This window comes from Spermophilus citellus (assembly GCF_964194105.1).
Source record: "Spermophilus citellus genome assembly, chromosome: 17".
Lineage (NCBI taxonomy): Eukaryota > Metazoa > Chordata > Mammalia > Rodentia > Sciuridae > Spermophilus > Spermophilus citellus.
In genome coordinates this window covers 54497534-54514084 of record NC_138199.1, presented here as the reverse complement: position 1 = coordinate 54514084, position 16551 = coordinate 54497534, and the positions used below count along the sequence as shown (strand labels likewise).

The 16551-nt window shown below is 51.4% G+C and overlaps 1 protein-coding gene across 1 annotated transcript; it reads left to right on the top strand.

The window, feature by feature from the left end:
• Window positions 1–8534: 8534 nt before the first annotated feature.
• Window positions 8535–15497, top strand: HAP1 (huntingtin associated protein 1; the record flags this gene model as incomplete). Its single annotated transcript, XM_081272105.1, has 12 exons — window positions 8535–8982; window positions 9827–9903; window positions 10287–10403; window positions 10515–10687; window positions 10899–10998; window positions 11076–11142; window positions 12594–12724; window positions 13060–13134; window positions 13440–13568; window positions 13705–13796; window positions 14076–14114; window positions 14881–15497. 12 exons carry the CDS (start codon window positions 8535–8537, stop codon window positions 15335–15337), a joined length of 1905 nt encoding a protein of 634 aa, XP_081128231.1. The 3' UTR covers window positions 15338–15497.
• Window positions 15498–16551: the final 1054 nt, after the last annotated feature.

The following is a 16551-nucleotide window of genomic DNA, read 5'->3' as shown; positions in this document are numbered from 1 at the left end:
AGACATTAATCAGCCGGGCAACATTACTTAGGGAGGTCTGAGCCTGGATTTTCCATCTGTAAAATGAAGTCACCGTCCCCTCTTAGCCTCCTGGGGTGAGAAAGCTGGAGGGGTGGTATGTGGGCCTACACTGCCCTCTGGTGGCTGCATCCAGAGTTGCCGAGCGCCAGTAGTCTGCAGGGATTCCAACTACATCAGCGTTTCACCTTCTCTCTCTGCCCCGTTCCCTCCTTCTTCTTTTTCCTTTTTTTTTTTTTTTTTTTTTTTTGAGGGAGTACTGGAGATTGAACCCACTGTAGCCACTGAGATACATCTCCATCCCTTTTTATTTTTAATTTTGAGACAGGGTCTCTGTAACTCAAACTTGTGACCCTCCTGCCTCAGCCACCCTAGTCACTGGAATTACAAGGCGTGCACCACAGCTCCTGGCTCCACTTCCTTCTTCTTCATCCCAGACTCCCCAGGGGCCTCAGGGCTGCTTCTTTATGAACCAGAAACATCTCAGCAAATGTCTATTCATTAAATGTCTATTTAATGAGCTCTTACTGTATGCCCTATTTGGTGCTTGGTGTTGGGCTGCAGAGATGCCCAGGGCGCACAGAGACTGTCCGGAGGCCGCTGGGGGAGCCACAGGGCACAGCCTGAAGAGCAGCAGCCTCGAGAAGTCTGGGCAGGGCTGGTGCCCCATACAGAACTTCCTCATGTCCTTCAACCTCACTGTCCACAGCAAACCCTGGCGTGGTGTCTCCTTCAGATTTTTTGCTGACAAAAAAACCCCATAGAAACAGGGACGTGGGCAAACTGAGGAGAGAAGCCTTATCAGAAAGGTGCCAGTGGGCTGGGGATACAGCTCAGTTGGTGGAGTGCTTTCCTCACATGCACAAGGCCCTGGGTTCAATCCCTAGCACCCCAAAAAAGAAAGGTGCCAGCAAGGCACCTTGATCTTGGACTTCTGACCTCCAGAACTGAGAGAAAATAAATTTCTGTCATTGAAACCACCCAGTCTGTGGTACCTTGTGATGGCTGCCTGAGCTGCTGGACATGCCCACCATGAGCTTTAGCACTTGGATTCTTGTAGGAGGCTGGTGTTTGTTTAGCACTAACTCTGGGCCAGGCATTGCACTTGGCAAACTGAATTATTAGGCTCATCTTATAGATGTGCAAGCCGAGGCCAAGCCTATTAGGAGGCCAGGGCAGTGTCAATCTAGACCTATGTGGGTCCTCAAATATTGGCCTTTCCGTGGCTACATATTAATGCTACTGGTCAGAAAAGGGAACATTAAAAATGAAAAAGAGAGGGGGAGGGGAGGGAGAAGAACCTCATAAATCGGTCATCATCAAAATTAAAAACTTCTGGTTATAAAAAAAATGTCATCAAGAAAGTAAATAGGCAAGCCATGGTGTAATCATTTTAGAAATCATCCTAAAACTTACCAGTTTAAAAGAACACTAGTGGGCTGGGGTTGAGGCTCTGTGGTAGAGCGCTTGCCTCGCACACGTGGGGCACTGGGTTCAATCCTCAGCACCACATAAATAAGTAAAATAAAGGTATTGTCCATCTACAACTAAAAATTTAAAAATTTTTTTTTTTTTAAAACAAGAGCACTAGTCATTATCATCTCTCATGGCTTCTGCAGGTCAGAAATTTGGGGGTGGCTTGTTCTGGCTTAGGGTGTCTTCTGAGGATGTGGTCGGCTGTTGGTTGTGGTCAGCTGTGGTCCTCTGAAGATTTGACTGGGCTGGAGGACCATCTCCAGGCGGCTTCCTCACAGAGCTGGTGTGTCGGTGTCCCTTGACATGGCTTCTTCATTTCAGAAGTCACTCCTAGCTGGGAGCAGCCTGTAATCCCAGTGACTCAGGAGACGGAGGCGGGAGGATCGAAAGTTCAAAGCCAGCCTCAGCAACTTAGTGAGTCCCCAAGCAACTCAGTGAGACCCTGTCTCTAAATAAAATATAAAAAAGGGCTGGGGATGTGGCTCAGTGGTTAAACACTCCTGGTTTTGATCCCTGGCACAAAAAAAAAAAAAAAGAAAGAAAGAAAGAAAGAAAGAAAGAAAGAAAGAAAGAAAGAAAGAAAGAAAAGGAAAAAAAAGTCACTCCTGTCGCCTTCTATTGCTCCCACAGGTCAGCCCTGCCTTTAGTTGAGAGAAGCCATACAAGCATGAGTACCAGCAGGCAGAAGCACTGTGGGATGTCTTGGAGGCTGGCTGCCACAGCAATTAGGAGAAAATACTAGCATATGTGTTGAAAATACCTAAAGAAGTGGGGCATGGTGGCACACACCTGTAATCCCAGGAGCTTGGAAGGCTGAGGCAGGAGGATCACAAGTTCAAAGCCAGCCACAGCAAAAGTGAGGGGCTAAGCAACTCAGTGAGACCCTGTCTCTAAATAAAATACAAAATAGGGCTGGGGATGTGGCTCAGTGGTTGAGTGCCACTGAGTTCAATCCCCAGTATAAATAATAAAAAAAAATACATGAAGAACTCTTGAAACTTGATAAGAACAAGACCATTAACTTCCCCTTTCCCTCAAATGGACTAAAAACTTGAACAAACACTTCTACCAAGGGATGTTCACAAATTACAATATCATTAAGTATCAAGGAAGTGTAAAATAAGCCCACAAAGAGACACCACTACCTAACCACTAGATTGGATAACATTAATAAGTTTATTGGGGCTAGGATGCAGCTCAGAGGTAGAGCACTTGCGCAGTATGTGTGAAGCTTGGGGCTCCATCCCCAGCACCGCAAATAAATAAATAAATAAATAAAATTGTTGACGCTGAATTTTGGTGAGGATGAAAGCAAGTGGAACTCTCATATGTTGTTGGGAAAATCATCTGGCAGGGATTTTTTTTTTTTTTTTGTACTGGAAATTGAACCCAGGGGCAGTTACCCTCTGAGCCATATCTCCAACTCTTTTATATATATATTTGATTTAGAGCCAGGGTCTCACTGCTCTGCCTAGGGCCTCACTAAGTTGCTGAGGCTGGCTTTGAATTTGTAATCCTCCTGCTTCAGCCTCCCTAACTGCTGGGATTATAGGTGTGGGCCACCATGTGGTCAGTTTTTGAGAGAATTAAATATACGTCTATTCTGTGACCCAGCAATTTCACTCCTAGGTATTCATTAAAGAAAAGTCAAGAGGTATGTACATTAAAAGGCTTCCATAAGAACATTCATAGTGGCTTTATTTGTAATAGTTCCAACCTGGAGACAACCCGGGTACCCATGGATAGGAGAATGCACTGACTGTGCTCAAGGAATAGTTAGTGATATGAAGGAACGGCCTTCTGATGCATTCAAAAAAGGGTTACTATGATATTGAGTGAGACTGAGACACAAAAAATCATACTGTATGATTTCATTTATTTCATGTTGAATAGGTAGGTAAGAAACCAGATGGTCTTCCTTGACATGACCCTGGTCCAGCACTGCCCACCTCTCCTGTGAGGGCACTCGGGGCCTTTTGTGTGGGCAGTAGCACTTGTGAGAGCCTGGGGAGGCACGTGGTGAGTCCTAGATTCTTGGGATAGGGATTGACTGGGAAAGAGTTAAGAAGGTTGATGGAAATAATTTGTGTTTTTGATTCACATTCAGTCAAAACTGATTACAGCTTCAATAGTTCTTTTAAGGTCTGAGCATTTCACTGCATGTAAATTTTTGTTTTTGTTTTGATTCTGGGAATTGAACCCTGGGTGCTTTACCATTGAGCTACATCCCCAGCCTGCTTGCCCCTCCCTCCCTTTCTTCCTTCCTTCCCTTCTTCTCTCCTTCCTTCCTTTTCTTTTTTTTTTTTTTTTTCCTTTTCTGGTGCTAGGAATTGATCCTAAGGGCACTTTATCACTGAGCTATATTCCCAGCCCTTATATAAACATGTTTTTGAGACAGGGTCTCACTAAATTGCTGAGGCTGTTTTTGAATTTGCGATCCTCCAGCCTCAGCCTACTGAGTGGGATTACAGGAGTGTACCACCATGCCTGACTCCCTGCATGTAAATTTTACCTTGATTTAAAAAATAGCAAGGATTTTGATAACTACATATGAGGGCATGTATGGATAAGGTAAATTTATGCAAAATGTCTAAAATATGTGCAGAGGTGATTCCAATGCAAAATCATTCACAGTGGCCTCCATCTATTTTGTGTCTATGGATTTGACCAACTGTAGATTGAAAATATTAGAAAAAAAAATCATGTTTGTATTGAACATTAGATTTTTTCTTTGTCATTATTAGTTTTTTGGGGGGATACCAGGGGTTGAACTTGGGGACACTCACCCACTCATGCACTGAGCCACATCCCCAGCCCTATTTTGTATTTTATTTAGAGACAGGGTCTCACTGAGTTGCTTAGTACTTTGCTAAGTTGCTGAGGCTGGCTTTGAACTTGTGACCCTCCTGCCTCAGCTTCCCGAGATGCTGGGATTTCAGGTATGTGCCACCATGCTCTGCTGTCATTATTTCTTAAACAATACAACTAACAGCTATTTATACACCATTTACATTGCATTAGGTTCTATTATTTATTTATTTAGGTACCGGGAGTTGAATCCAGGGATGTTTTACCACTGAGTTATTCTCCAGACTTTGAGACAGGGTCTCCAGTTGCTTAAAACCTCACTAAATATCTGAGGCTGGCCTCAAATTTGTGATTATTCTACCTCAGCCTCCTAAATCAATGGGATTACAGGTGTGCAACACCACATCTGGCTATATTAGGTAATCTAGAGATGACGTAAATCCCGTGGGAGGATGCTCAAAAGTCATTTGCAAATACTGCCTATGCCCCCAGCTTTTTTTGAATCCAGGATTGAAACCAGGGGCACTTAACCGCTGAATCACATCCACCATTTTTTTTTTTTTTTTAGTTGTTGATGGATGTCTATTTTATTTACACGCAGTGCTGAGAATCGAATCCAGTGCCTCACACATGCTAGGCAAGCACTCTACCATTGAGCTACAACCCCAGCTCCCAAACTCTTTTTGAGACAAGGTCTTGTTAAGTTGCTTAGGGCCTTGCTAAGTTGCTGACACTGGCTTTGAACTTGTAATCCTCCTGCCTCGGCACCCTAACCACTGGGATTACAGGTGTGCACCACTGTGCCCGGCACTACCTATGCCCTTTTATAGAAGGGTTTGAATATCTGAGGCTTTTGGTGTGTGTGGTGGGTGCTGGAATCCCCAAAGATAGCAAGGACAACTGTATATACAGGTTGTAGCCCTTTTAATAGCCACACGACTTCTACCTTTGTCTCTCACTGTCAATGTTCAGACAGAGCCTTCCTGTTGAAACTTAAGTCAGATCATGTCACCCTGGGATGAAAAGCTCTCCACTGCCATGGGCAGGTCCCATCCATGGCCCTGCTGCTCCCTTCCTGACCCATCCTGCAATCCCCTTTGCTCATTCCAATGTGCCACTTGGGCTCAGGTCTGCATTGGCTGTAGCCTCTTACCTCTTTTCAAGAATAGCCTGCCATGCTCTCTCCTGCCCCCAGCTCAGGACTCAACTGTCTCCTTCTCCTTTGCTGACAGCTCCTTTTCAACCTGCAACCTCCACCCCCCCACACACACACACTTGGCTTCTCTTTCATTATTTCTTTGTTTATTGCTGGTAGCTGCCCCTCCCTGATGTGTGTCAAATCCAGACACAATGTCTGGCATCAGGTGCTTGATAAACATATGTCGAGGAATGAATAATGATTTAGGAGGATAAGAAGAAAGGAGACTAAAGAAGACACAAAACCAACAAAAGTTACTAAAGATTCTACCCGTAATAAAATACAGTGTGATCTCAGGTGCCCCATTATTTTCTCCAAGGACTCTGGGCTCACAAGATATTTTCAACAATGTGGCAGAAGTGTCCCAGGGAAAGGAGGGGAAGATGGAGTGGACACCATGTGGTCAGGGGTTAGCAGGGGTCCAAGTTTGGCTGGGGTACCAGTTCTTTATTATTCCCCTGCTAATGTAGGGGCTGGATTCATAGCCAACAAAATTAGATAGGACTGCACTTTGATAAGTGGGCAGATGAATCCCTGCATGTGAGGGATGTGGGGGATAAAGAGGTGAATTGCCCAAGGTTCAGCTACGAGAAACGCTGGCTTCTCCAGAGGGAGGCTATTGTGTCAGGGGGAGGGGCATCTGAGTGGGCTGTGTAGACTGACATCCCAGATGTGGGCTGAGATGAAAAGGATTATGTGATTAATGATTTTCTCCAACCTGTCAGAGTAGGTAATTTCTGGTTTTCTCAGTCATAGCTCCCTGTTTGTATGGTTCAGAGAATGTACTGAAATATGTAATTATCTTTTTCTTTTCTTGTTTATCAGACTCTAAACTCCAGGAGAGCAAAGATCTGGTTTCTCTCAGTCCCTGCTGTAGCCAGTCTAGCACAGTGGCTGACATATGTAGTGGGCATTCAATACACGTTTGTCAAATGAATGAACCCAGATAGAAGGAAACTTTTTTTGGAGAAGGTGGAATGTTGGGGATTGAACTCAGGGGCACTCAACCACTGAGCCACATCCCCAGCCCTATTTTGTATTTTATTTAGAGACAGGGTCTCACTGAGTTGCTTAGTGCCTCACCATTGCTGAGGCTGGCTGTGAACTCGGGATCCTCCTGTCTCAGCCTCCTGAGCTGCTGGGATTACAGGCATGTGCCATAGAACCCGGCTAGAAGGAAACATTTTGATGCCAGTGTTTCTTGTTGGGGGCTGGTGGGTGTGGAACTCTGATCCTTCCTGGATTTCTTTTCTTCCTGTCTTTCTTTTTCCAGGTTGTTATGATTTGGATGTGAGGTGTCCCTCAAAAAATTACATGTGAGACAATGCAAGAAGATTCAGAGGACAAATTATTGGGTTATGAAAGCCTTAAGACAGTCAATGAATTAGCCCCCGATAGGGATTAACTGAGTGGAAACTGAAGGTGGGTAGAGTGTGGTTGAAGGAGGTGGCAGTGGGGGTGTGGATTGGGGGATATATATGTTTTGTATCTAGTGAGTTGAGTCTCTCTGCTTCCTGATCATCATATGAGCTACTTCCCTCCACCACACTCTTCTACCATGATGTTCTGCCTCACTTGGAGCCCCAAGGAATGGAGCTGGTCTTCTATGGACTGATACTTCTGAAACTGTGAGCCCCCAAATAAACTCTTCCTCCTCTACAATTGCTCTGGTCAGATCTTTTAGTCACAGCAGCGAAAACGGTGACTAAAACACAGGCTGTGTCCAGGAAACCTGGCCCTAAGACACTAGAAGCCTCTGTTTTAAGCGTAGACCTTTAGCAACAGCCCTTGTTTGAGGCTCGGGCTCAGACTGGTAGTTACTGGGAGGGGGCACCTGGCATTCCCTAGCTTAGATAGGAGTATAGGTGTGAAGGATGGGTCACAGTTGGAATAACACATCTGGATCTAGGGCAAGGAGGGTGGGGTGGGCGTGTGAGTGCAGGTACCACGATAATCTGAGAAAAGAGAATAAATCCTCATCTGGGAAAAGTGCAGACCTTTTAGGAGACCAACATTTGAGAAATAATTAAAAAGATAAATTCAACAGAGCCCGGCGATTGATTTGGTATTGCGAAGGAAATGGAGCCCCCAAGGATGATTTCAAGACTTGAAAAGAATCTGCAATAGCCATTTCTTTTTATCCTGTAGGAATAGCCATTGCGTTCCTTACCACCACATCCCCAAGTTCATTACCGACTTCCGGCGACCTTAGGTTCTAAGCTGTGCTCACAGGCACATGGTCTGGTCTTGAAGACAAACATCAATCAGTACAGGCCACCAGATAAGGGATGCTCTGGGACGGGGGGTGGGGGTGGGGTTAGAGGAGCTGTCACAGCAAGACATTTTAGCGTGTTCTCCCGAGAAGAACAGGTGTTTGTCAGGATGGCGAGGGGTGGGCAAAGAGAATAAGGGTTGGAGGTAAAGAAAGAGGAAGCGCAATAAGATGGAAGATGCTGAGTGGTAAACAAGGGGGTGTGAGCGAGAGGATCAGTGTGTGACGCGCCAGGTCGGGTAGCACGTTGAAATTGGTACTGGAGTTCGAATTTATAGCCCAGTCAACCCGGGAAGATGTGATACCTACTGCGCTAACGCACAGGTCACCCTGGCCCGTATTTACAACGTTGGGTTAGCTGGTGCGACACCAGGGAAGGCAACCGGAAGCTCCTCCGGTGGTGAAGGCGAGGGGAGGGGGTGCTCGTAACAGGGACCCGCAAGTCCCGGTACCCTAGTCTCTGCGAAGCGGCGGTTTTGGGCGGAACCATTCTCCGGAGATGGAAAGGGGAGGAGAAATCCTTCACTACGAACCCAAACCAGCGGAACCCGCGGGAAACACACCCAACTCTTTCCCTCTCTCTTTCTTTACGCAATCCCTCTATTTCTCCACCACTTGTTTCTTTCCTGTGCGATTCCGAGTCCCGGGCACCACTAGTTGCTCCTTGGCTACCCCCTCCTCCAATCGTGGTACAGCCCGGGGGCGCCCGCTCCGGGCACAGGTTATAAAGGCTTGGCTGCGGCAGCGGACTGCGGACTCAAGATGCGCCCCAAAGAGCAGGGACAGGGCTGCGCCGGGGATGGGCCGGGGTCCAGTTCCGGGCCCGGTTCCGGGGACCCAGCAACAGTTACCCCGGCTCCCCCGCCGGTAGCCAGTCCCACTCCAGAGCCCGAGCCCGCCCCCACGCAGGCACCGGGGACTGGACAGGGGACAGGTTCCCGAGCAGCCTCAGGATCCCAATCCGGATCTCGCCCGGCCTCCCAGACTGGAGCCAAGACGGGAGCCCAGCGCCCATCTGGCCAGTCCGTGCCTGACAACTCGGATGCGCCGTGGACCCGCTTTATATTCCAAGGGCCCTATGGTCCCAAGGCCACTGGCCTGGGGACTGGAAAGGCGGCGAGCATCTGGAAGACACCTGCCGCCTACATTGGCAGGCGTCCTGGGGTGTCCGGCCCTGCGCGCGCCGCATTCATTCGAGAACTGGAAGAAGGTAACCTGCGTCCCTGAGATCCGGGTGGGACTAGGACAGCTCCAGGGAGGAGGGGTTCTGTCGGGCCAGGCGCCTCGCCCTCTCTGATACTGTCTCATCCCTCCATCATCCCCGCGATGTCACTTTCTTCGATGCCTGTCTGGTCGCCCCTTCCTCATCTCCCATCTCTGTGGGTCTCTGGTTTTTGTCAGTGCGTCAGGTCCAGGGCCAGCGCTCTTCCCCGCCCCCTCTTCGCGCCTGTTGCTGCGGCAGATCTGCGCACTCTCAGTGCCCCCTCCCCGTCTACCGCAGTGCCAGCAGAGGGGCGGGGGCTGCGGGAGGGCGCTGCCGGGCGCGCTCTGAGCTTGCGCTGGCCCTCGGGGCTCTCCGGCGGTGGAGAGGTGGGCGGGCGGAGCCGAGCTGGAGGCTTCGGCCACTTCTTTGCTGCCAGGGTCCTGATTGCGCTTTCCTCCGCCGGCGGGGGGGGGGGGGAGTGGGCGGGGCCTTGAGCTTCTGCTCCTCCTCTCTCTCCCACCTTTTTCTGAGCTAGGGCAGCCGTCTGCATTGGTTCTAGAGGTTTAGGTGCCTCTCAGTCAGTGCTGGAGAAGTCTCCTCATCCTCTCTTTTGCACACGCAACAGGTGTGGGGTGGGTGACTGCGTATTTTTATGACCCAGGAGGCTCTGGTGAGCTGGCTAGGCTGCCTTCTGGGTAAGGGGTGATGAGTCAGTCTTTTTGGGGCAGGAAGGGAGCTCCATCTTCTCACTCCATGACCCTGGGTGTTGAGGGGAGCAGTGAGCTGTGGGTAGCATATGCTACATTCTTGACATGGTGGGGCTTTCTCTCCCCATCCCCACCTTTTGCAGCGCTCTGTCCTAACCTACCTCCAGTCAAGAAGATCACCCAAGAAGATATCAAAGTGATGTTATATTTGCTGGAGGAGGTGGGTACCACCTTCCCCACCCAAAGCCAGCTCCAGACCTTAGCCTGGTGCCCATTTTAATTTTACCCTGTGTATGGTATGGTTCTGGGTCTTGTCTGTTTCCTGCCTGCCCCCCCCCCCTTGGGGGGCGGTCAAGCTGAAGGTCCCTCTCCTGGAAGGCATGTAGCTTGGGCCTCTTTTTTCCATAAGGAAAAACTGAGTCAGGCTCCACAGGAGGTTAACGGTACTCTCTGGTTTGGTACCTGGAGAACTAGGGGATGGGGATGGTTTCTCCTAGTGGCCTAGCCTCCTGCTGATCCCTTTGTACCCCTAACTTCTTCCAACTGTCTGGGAGGGCTCAGAAACTGGGAAGGTATAACCTATGGGTGGTGGTCCCTCTGCAGAGAGAGCGGGACCTGAATACGGCAGCTCGCATTGGCCAGTCTCTGGTGAAACAGAACAGTGTTTTGATGGAGGAGAACAGCAAGCTGGAAGCCATGCTGGGCTCGGCCAGGGAGGAGGTAACTGGCAGGGAAGGAGTGGGTGGGGGTTGGTCTACACCCTTCTCATGTCAGCACCTGCTCCTGTGTGCCTGTCTACTCCCTGACCCTTGGCTCCTGTCCTCCTGCCAGATTTTACACCTCAGACACCAGGTGAACTTGCGGGATGACCTCCTTCAGCTCTATTCAGACTCTGAGGATGAGGATGAGGATGAAGAAGAGGAGGAGGAAGAAGAGAATGAAGAAGAGGAACATGAAGGAGAGGAAGAGCGAAAGCATGATCATCCCTATGATGCCCGCAAGCCGTGAGCATCTTGCCCTTGCACCTGGGCGTTCCTTCCCTTTTCTGAGCCTCTTGGTTCCTTGGTAAAGGGGATCACAGGCAGCGTATCTGCTAGCGGGGTTGCTGGGGCTCACTGAGACCACATTCTTAGCCCTGGTGTGTAAAGCCCTGGATGAGATGGAAACTGGGAACTCCACTTCTTTGTGTCCTGACTCCCATTGCTCTCTCCCCAGGACCCCTCAGGAGGAGTCCCGGCACCACTGCCCACAGCTGGAAGCCCTGCAGAAGAAGCTGAGGATGCTGGAGGAGGAGAACGACCAGCTGAGAGAGGAGGTGAAGACCTGGGAGGAGGGCAGGCCCTGGGCAGTGGGTGATGATGGCCCTGCCGCTTCCTCTCTCCCTCCCTCCAGGCCTCTCAACTGGACACCCTGGAGGATGAGGAGCAGATGCTCATCCTGGAATGTGTGGAGCAGTTTTGTACGTGATTTTGTAACTCGGGTAGGGGGCTGTCTTAAGGAGTGGAGGGAAGAAGCTGGGATTTGGAGTATGGAGACCTGAGTTCAAATCCTGGTTCTGGGACTTTGTAGCTGTGTAAGCTTGGACAAGTTCCTTGATCTCTCAGAACCTTCATCTTTAGAATGGGGATTAATGATCCCATCCCACTGCCCAGGCTATTCTCCCCAGGGTTTATGAAAATCAAGAAAGCAACACCTGAGGATGTGCTTTGTGCAAATTGTAAAGAGTGTACCAAAGCCACACGGCTACTTGAAGCCTGTTTTCTTTGTTATTTAGGGGAGCAAGGAGGGAGCCAGGAGCTGCCAGAGGCCAGGCACCCAGGGCTGAGCTAGTTCAGAGTCATGTGTGGGTGGGTGGGTGGGTGGCATGCTGGTGTCATTCTATGTACTATATTTATGCAGATGAGCAGGCCCAGTGTTTGTTCCCGAGGAGCTCAAGTCTGGTCCCTGATATATAAAGACAATACCTGAGCTCATGCTGTCCTCTCACCCAAGCCTGGCCTTCCTTCTCCCTGGGTTTCACAGCTTCCCGAGTGGCCCCTTGGGTCCCCAAGTTTTGTTGCTTCTACCTTCTATGAATCTCAAGTCTCTTTCCTCCCTGAGATTCTGGCTACATCTATCCCAGGACACTCGTGCTCTTATAGGCCCTTCTGCATACAGCACAAATGAGTTTTCTTGAGTTTCAGGGATTGAACCCAGGGGTGCTTAACCACTGAGCCCCATTATTATTATTATTATTATTATTGTTATTATTATTATTTTTTTTAGACAGGGTCTTGCTAAGTTGCTTAGGGCCTCGCTCAACTGCTGAGGTTGGCTTTGAACTTGCAATCCTCCTGCCTCAGTTTCCTGAGCTGGCCCAAATGAGTTTTCTAAAATCTGACCATATCAGCCCTCTGCCTAAAACCCCCAAATAGCTTCCTGCTGGACAAAGGGTAACCCCACTGCCCTGAACACACCCCTCCACTGTCTGATGATTGGTTCTGAGCCTTTCCACTTTCCGCTTGGACTTGTTTCTTCTTTTCTTTTCCTGGTGGAGCCCTACCTGCCCTGTGATCTCAGCGTGGTTCTTTCTTCCCAGAACCTTTCCCAGACCTTGCAAGGCTCTGTGGGGTACACAGCTATGCCCTCTCCCATGTGCCCTTGACATTGCCTCTGTTGTAGCCCATATTATGCATTACGATGAGTTCTTTTCCCCAGCTGTCTCCTCAATAGACTTGAGCTCAGTGTGGGCTGGGACCAGGTCTTGTCGACCATGTACCCTGGTGTCTCTGTCGCTGTCATAAACATTTATTGACAAGATCTGAGTGAGGAACACCAAGCCCTGTGGGACCCCTTGGCCCTCCAGGGGGGTTGAGGAGCAGGGACAGACAGGCACAAGGGAGCTGGGGCTGACCTGAACCCCGTCCCTAGCCGAGGCCAGCCAGCAGATGGCCGAGCTGTCAGAGGTGCTGGTGCTCAGACTGGAGAACTATGAACGGCAGCAGAAGGAGATTACCCAGCTGCAGGCCCAGATCGCGAAGCTGCAGCAGCGCTGCCAGTCGGTGGGTTGGAGTGTGGGGATCTCCCCAACCTGTCCAGGCCGTGGGACCCTAGTCTCCTTCTCCCTGCCCCTGCCTCATGCAGCACTGGCCTCTACCAGGCCCAACATCTCTGTGTGGGTGTTGGTGGAGATGCCAGAGATCTGCTCATCATGCCCACTCACTGTCCAAGGAGGGGATCACGGCCCTCTCAGAGACTCTCCAGGCTGCATGACTCCCCTACCTTATATGTCAAGGGCTGCCAAACCCTCCCTGATGTGCCTGGTAGAGTGGGGTGGGGTGCATGTGCCTGGCATGGGGAGACCTTGGTGGGGCTCATGGGCTCTGGGTTCTTGCAGTATGGGGCTGAGACTGAGAAGCTGCAGCATCAGCTGGCCTCGGAGAAGGGAGTCCATGTGCACCCCCAGGAAGAGGTGAGGTGCCCCATTCTCTTGCCTACCCTTGAGAGCCCCTGGCCTGAAGCAGAGACCTGAAGCCCTTGGCAGCTGCCCGGCTCTCCTAAGAGGACCAGCAGCTTTCAGGCAGGGACCGGGTCTTGTCCCTTTCTGCTCCCTTCCTTTCTGACCCAACTGGCAGGTCACTTGAGGTCTGGGAGGAGCAGGGTGCAAGGACCTGCCAAGGGTCACCCTGTGTGCTGTTCTTTGGATATGGAACCTAGGCTTCATGCCTCTTGGCCTTAGAGTCCCAACACAGCCTCTGGTTGGGTTCCCAACTGCAGGACCTGCGGGAGAAGTATGCGGACTGCGGGGGTGTAGTGTTTCAGCGCCCGGAGGAGGTGAAGACCCTCCGCCAACATGCTGTGGCACCCTCTGGCTCTGTCACCCACTATGCGTACACTGTGCCTCTGGTGAGGACCCTTCTCGACTCTGTATCCGACTACCTCCATGTGCCCTGTGTCTCTGCTCTCAGTCCCTTTCTGTGTCTGAGTGTGGATAGGGGCCCTGGGGGTTGTCTTCTGCCAATGTCCCTCGTCTCCACTGTAGGGGGCAATTCCAAATCTCCCACAGACCCTGGCTGAGGAGCTCAGAACGTCTCTAAGGAGGATCATTTCGGACCCTGCATATTTTATGGGCAGGTGTGTTGCTGGGACCCCGGACCCTGGCCTGGCCATGCTCACCCTGGCTTACCAAGTGGGTGAGCTTTCCTGGAGTGGGAGGGGTTGGCCCGCACCCTCTGCCCTGGCATGCTTCCCATGGTGCCCCCTGTCTCCCTGTACCACCCATCCCCCTCCTCTGTTGACATAGTCTGAGATGCATCATTTGTCCCTGGGATTTTTTGGCATGACTGGGCCCCAGGGACTTTGCAGTTTCAGCTCCATTGCCTCAGTATGCTGAAGGTCCTTTTCTCTGTTAAGGAATTATGGGATGCCAGCACGGGAAACGTCCAACCTGGGGTAAGCTGGCCATCTCCCATCATCTTACCTGTCAGCAGCTGTCCTTACCTGTCAGCAGCCAGGTAGCCATGTGTAGCTGCTTCTGTGACCCTAGGACTCTAGGGAAGGCCCTGTTCTCTGGGCCCACTGGACTGAGAGTTGTTCTGGGAAGGAGTTGCTCCCTTTTCCTTCAAGTCTTGTCCCTTAGGTGGCTTGAACTTGCAATCCTCCTGCCTCAGTTTCCTGAGATTACAGGTGTGCACTACTTAAGGCTGCTGTAAGTGGGGACCAAGGCCTTCCCTTCATCTGACCAGGAACTGAGAGGCAAATGACCTGGGATAGAACCATCTGGGACTCAGTCTCTTTACCATGAGTCCTTGGGCAAGTTACTTGACCTGTCTGAGCCTTTCTACAATGGATTTGTTCCTATGGCAACTAGCTGGGGGGTGGGCTGTGAATATCCCTGCTGGTCACTTCCTTGTAGCAGGGTAGGGGATATAGGAGAAGTTGGGACCGATGCAGAGTTGGTGGCTTTTCTTCTGGGGCAAGGGCTGGGTGTGTGAATCCTTGAAGCTAGTTCCCAGCTCCCCTCTTCTCTGGCTGGGACAGACCTTGGGAGGGACCCTCAGTTTCTGTGCAGGCCAGGGCAGGGTCAGGAGAGCTCGTAGAGGAGGGGGGTGGTCCTGCTGGTTGGACTTTGCTCCTCGGCCTCACGGGTGGGAGAGTCCAGGGGAAGTGGAGGAGGGGCCAGTGGTATATGGAACTATGTCACTGTCTCCCTGCCCAGATATGACCCCCGCTACAGGGAGGAGCGAGAGCAGGAGCAGGAATTCAAGGCTGAGCAGGGCTTGATGCCTGCAGAGAATCTCATGCCGCCTGAAGATTTTGAGCCTGCAGAGGAGTTGGTGCCTGAGGAGGAGCTGGGGGCCACGGAGGAGGTGGGGCCAGCTGAGGAAGGACTGTCGGAAGATGCTGAGCTGGTGTCCCAGGACACTGAGGCCTGGGAGGAGGTGGAGCCCGAGGTGGATGAGGCCACACGGATGAATGTGGTGACCTCAGCCCTGGAGGCCAGCGGCCTGGGCCCCTCTCGCCTGGACATGAAGTATGTCCTCCAGCAACTAGCCAACTGGCAAGATGCCCATTACAGGCGGCAGCTGAGGCAGAAGATGCGCCAGAAAGAAGAGCTCTCCCGAGACGGCCTCCCTCCGACCAGCCGGACCAGCTGCAGATCATCCAGCCGATGAGAGGGGAGGGTAGGCGAGCCTCCAAGTGCTCACTTACCCCATCCCCGCCCCTCCCAGCGTGCTGATTTGCATGGACTCTGCATATCATTTGCATAGGTACCTCAGGTCCCCCTCAAGGGGAACTGTGGTCCCGATGCTCGTTTTGTGGAATCTGCTTAGAAGTCCAGCTTTCCACCCACTTTTCTCCTGCGGGCTGGACTGGGGGTCAGGGCTGGGACTGTGTCCCCCAGTGCTCCTCAGCTTCCTATCTGTCCACCTCTCCCCCACCCTCGGCCCTACCCACTCTGTCCCCAGGGCTCCCCAACCCTGCAGCAGTAGCCCCAGTTGCTCACCCAGGACTGGAGGCTGGAGGAGGACAGGGCCAGCCACCCTCCCAGGGGCTGGGAGGAAAAGGGGCCTTTGGGGCCACTGAGGCAGGCCATTGATATGAAGGCCTTCAGTAGCAAGGGCCACAGCTGGAGAAGTCCCCTGGGTGAGTCTGGAGGTGGACTCATTTACCTGCAGGGTGGTGGGTGAGTCAGGGTCTCCTCTACCCAGCTAGAAACCCCACATTTGGGGAGCTGGACCTGCCGAGCCAGGGCCTTCTGGGCCCACCTGTAAGTTCTCAGAGAGATGAAAGGTGGCCTGTGACACTCAGCACATCGAACCCTGCGTTAGCTCCTTCAATCCTCACACCCCTGTAGGCAGGTCTTATTGCCTCACATTTGTTAGGTGAGGAAACTGAGGTTCAGAGAACTAAAGTCACTTGTTCAAGGTCATGCAGCTAGGAGTCAATCTGAGCCTGTTCCCTACTGTGGGCAACGGGATCTGAGCTAACTTCACTGTGTACAGCATCTTTCCTGGTCCATCCCTCCCCACAGAGGAGGTCCTGGTGCCCCACTTGGCCAGGTGGGTCAACCCAGTTTATAACTTGTTGGCAGACTTCCTTCTATCTGGTCTGCCACCCCTCTAATGGCCCTTTGGTCACCAGTAGGCAGAACAGGATTGGCCTCAGCAGGGCCACTGTGTAGAGTTGTGCAGCTTGTAAACTGAATCATGACTTTTGTGACTGTGTAACTGTGGTGACTTTCTGTCTTCTTCTGATACAGCCGGCCAGCCCCTACCTGCTGCCCATGCCAGGCCGGCGGGGGTCAGGCCCTCGGGTCACATTCTCTCCCTTCTCTCTCAGGCTTTGCTCTTTCCCAGCAGCCTGCAGAGGCCCCTCGTTCCATTGC